The sequence below is a fragment of the Cucumis sativus genome, chromosome 6, assembly GCF_000004075.3.
Source record: "Cucumis sativus cultivar 9930 chromosome 6, Cucumber_9930_V3, whole genome shotgun sequence".
NCBI lineage: Eukaryota > Viridiplantae > Streptophyta > Magnoliopsida > Cucurbitales > Cucurbitaceae > Cucumis > Cucumis sativus.
Genome location: NC_026660.2, coordinates 1577080 through 1580619, shown reverse-complemented (window position 1 = coordinate 1580619; position 3540 = coordinate 1577080). Strand labels below are relative to the sequence as shown.

Sequence of the window (3540 nt, the reverse complement as noted above, 5' to 3'; positions counted from 1 at the left end):
TCATCTACTCTAACTATGTCTACTAATATTGTTTATTCTTTATAAGGATCTGTCACATCTTATATCAACTCAAAAATTCTCTCCACACCCTTTCATTCCCACGAAGTCTTTCTTTCTTTTTCAATATCACAACAATTCAATTATTATCGAGTTTTCATTAGTAGAGCAATCAATTGGATTGTTAATTTTTAGTCACATTTAGTTAACACAATTTGCAAGTATAATTTGATGAGGTTGTTTACTCTTGTATTATTGTTTTGTTATCCTTATTAGTCTTGACTAAGGTTAATTAGAATGATTTTTGACATTTGAAGACAAAAATTGAAAGTGTATAAAAGTACATGAAAAAAGTGAGTGAGTTGAGGTAATTTTTAAACACAATTGATTCAATTATTTTCAGCTACACATTTAAAGATTTCGTTTATTGATTATGGATTTGAGTAGATCTCATATACAATATATTGATAAACAACACACTTTTTAAATTATCTCTGTTAAAAAAAAAAAAAACAAATATATGATCAACATAATTCAATTACTTAAAACATCACATAGTGCTTGGTTTTCATTTTATGGTAAATATATAAATTAATCAACTCTAGAGGGCAAAAAACTCTTTTATTGCCCAAACTAACTTTCTTCAAAATTGTAAAAATAAATTAAGGTTACTTTTGTTGAGTACAATAATGGGGAGAGAGATATGAATGTGTGCCATAATTAAAACTGTAACATAACAAATATACATCTCTCTCTCTATATATATATACATATACACACACTTTAAACTTAATAAATATATACCTAAGCCTAGCCTATGTTTGAAGTAGTCTATGGAAAAAAATGTATTTAATTCTTAGATTTGGCAGCAATTTAAATAAGATTAACATAATTTTTAATTACAAATGCACGTGGTTACTAACAACCTTAATTAGCCATTATAATGTCATCTTTTTCTTTAAGAAACTAATAAAATCAAATTAATTTAACTAATAAATATTAGTGAGTAAGATATAATATTGTTGGTTCACTTGATCTCAATTTGTTAGTTTATTTAATATGAAATGTTACTCAAATTAAATTGAAACAAGGATGAACCAGGACAATTATTAAATATTTGTACAAGTAGGAATTATGCCTTGTTGGTGAAGTAATTTGAGGATAATCATCAATGCCAACTTCTCAATCCCTTAAAAACACAACATTTATCTATAACGGTAAGACATATAAAGTGACTATAGGATAAAAATGTAGTAATCATATATTTAATTTAACGAGAAAAATGAGATAAAATATATCAAATGAAGTGGAGGTTAAAATCCTCACTCAAACATGTGTGGTAAAAGAAAAAAGTTTAACCTAAATTTTTCAAAAAAAAAAAAAAAAAAGTTGCAATTTATGCGGTTATTTATTATACATAACTCATAATTAAGCACTAATTGTATTAATTAGTGTATAATCCAGATTATTATTACTTAAAAAACGCTAAGAAAAAAACTGAAAACAATTAAAGAATATTTATGTGCAAATGGAAACAAAATGCAAAGCCTTGAAATCAGGTAATTCCATCTACGGTTATCGAGATCTCACCTTGCCCGCTAGCCGATGAATTTCCGGCGCCTCGATTACCCGCCTCGGTTACCGCCGATTCCGAAACGGATTGTTGTTCCAGCAGTGATTGACGACATGTCGGACATGATGAGTGGGAAGCTAACCAGGTATCGATACATCGAACGTGAAATCCGTGGTTACATTTCGGGAGTATTTTTATTTTCTCGCCGGCCATGAAATCTCCTAGGCAGATAGGGCAATCCGTTTCTCGGATCTCTAGGCCTGTTTCCGACCCATACACGGCGACCGGGATTTGGCGTAATGCGCTTTTCTTTAGCCCTGTAGCGGTGAGACGCGAGGCTGTGCCGCCGCCTGTTTCGAAGGCGAACCGTCGGCTGCAGCGGAGGGCGCACCGGACGATTGAGTTCAATCCTAGAGCGCAAATCAGTGCGCAGAGTAACGCGGCAAGAATTATCACCATGTTTGTATCGAAATTGGCTTCATTGTTATATGAATTTCGCGTTCTGCTTCCATTTGACGGTGGTGCCGTCGTGTCGGGGTCGAGGAGGAGGCGAGGGGGACGCGGACGGTGGTGATTGGACTCCATCCTCATAGGAGCTGCTAATTACTCCAAAGCAACAACAGGATTGGTTCTGTCAGGTAATTCACTTTTAGATCTTGAACCTGGTTGATGAAATTCTACAGTGAAACTTGATAATTCAGAACCCTATAATTCTTTGATGGCTGAATCGCTTCATAATAGAGACTTAAAGTAGGAAATTCATATCCACTCATGTACCAATAAAACCCTTGTGTTCTCTGTTCACACCTTCTAGCTCTCTCTTCTCAGGACCTCAATCAAAGCTCAATTGTAAAAAGGGGGGCTTTGTTTTGATTCTTCCTGATCTGCCTTCAACTAGAAAGGATGATGAATGATGATTCTTTGAGAGTTAAATCAAACAGCTTTTAGGATTCTAAGGAAGTTTCAAAGCATCTTACCAGTCACTCAAAAAACCAAAATACAAGAGCATGTCAAAGAACAGTATCCATGGCTGCAAAAGGCTTGGTTTCCCATGGAGAATCTTCTGAGAAGAACCAGGATAAAACATCAAAAGAACTGAAACTCTCTTAGCCTCACAAAACCCAAGTCTCCTCTTAGAAACCAAGAACTCCCAAGAAAGATTTTTCCTCTTGGCCAAACAAGAGAGGAAGAAGAAAATTATTGAGGGAAGGTGGGGGGGTATTTGAATAGAAGTAAAAGAGAGATTTGAGTAGAATTTAGAATATGGACAAGAAAATTAACATCAAAAGAATGGGTATATTATACATAAAGCCTAAAGAGGGAGGGATGGGGGTAGACAATAATTAGAAGGAAATTGGGGTTTTGCTTTATTAATTGAGATAAAAGGAACAGAGACAAAAACTACCCTGTAATGGTACCTGATCCCTGATTAATCTAAGATTAGACAACATAAATAAATGCTGATTCTGAGCACAAAATCTTTCTTACTCTTCCATTTTTTTCTTTTTTCATTTCCTTTCAACTTCAAAAGTTAAAGTAAGTTGTCACTTTGGTTTTGGACCAGCGGCAAATGTTCCAGCCAAAAGCTTTGTCTGTGTAAGATTTGATGTCCTAGGTTGATATGGTTTCAAGATTACAATGCCTTTCCTTCCCTCACATTAGTCACTAATGGGTTTCACTTACAAAGTAGATTCTATAATTTAATTTGGTTTCATTTCAAGTGTGTACTTTCAAATGGTCAAATTTAGTCATAGCTCTCCATAAATCTTAAATTTAGTTATGTGACTATGCCAACAAAACATGCTAATATAGACCAAATTTTTTATACTATGGTAGATTTGGCTTCACTTTCTTCAAATTAAAGGTTCTCAATAGGTAGAAGAATATTTGTTCTCAATAGATATGAGAATTCTAAAAGAAAAGAGGATGATGTAACTGATTTTTTTATAAGTTCATCATTACTTTATTAG

The 3540-nt window shown here is 33.7% G+C and overlaps 1 protein-coding gene across 1 annotated transcript; it reads right to left on the bottom strand.

The window, feature by feature from the left end:
* Positions 1 to 692: 692 nt before the first annotated feature.
* Positions 693 to 3231, bottom strand: LOC105435744 (RING-H2 finger protein ATL72). The gene is made up of 2 exons (XM_011658134.2): positions 1588 to 3231; positions 693 to 1186 (listed from the first exon to the last, which is right to left on the bottom strand). The coding sequence occupies exons 1-2, from the start codon at positions 2159 to 2161 to the stop codon at positions 1107 to 1109; spliced, it is 654 nt and encodes a 217-aa protein (XP_011656436.1). The 5' UTR covers positions 2162 to 3231; the 3' UTR covers positions 693 to 1106.
* Between the last annotated feature and the right edge of the window lie 309 nt (positions 3232 to 3540).

Bases quoted from the DNA above. Each gene is read 5' to 3' on its own strand.
- LOC105435744 (XM_011658134.2), bottom strand. From the start codon at position 2,161: ATGAGGATGGAGTCCAATCACCACCGTCCGCGTCCCCCTCGCCTCCTC. The intron at 1,187-1,587 runs GTGAGATCTCGA...TGTGTTTTTAAG, and splicing joins TTCATCGGCTAGCGGGCAAG to GGATTGAGAAGTTGGCATTG.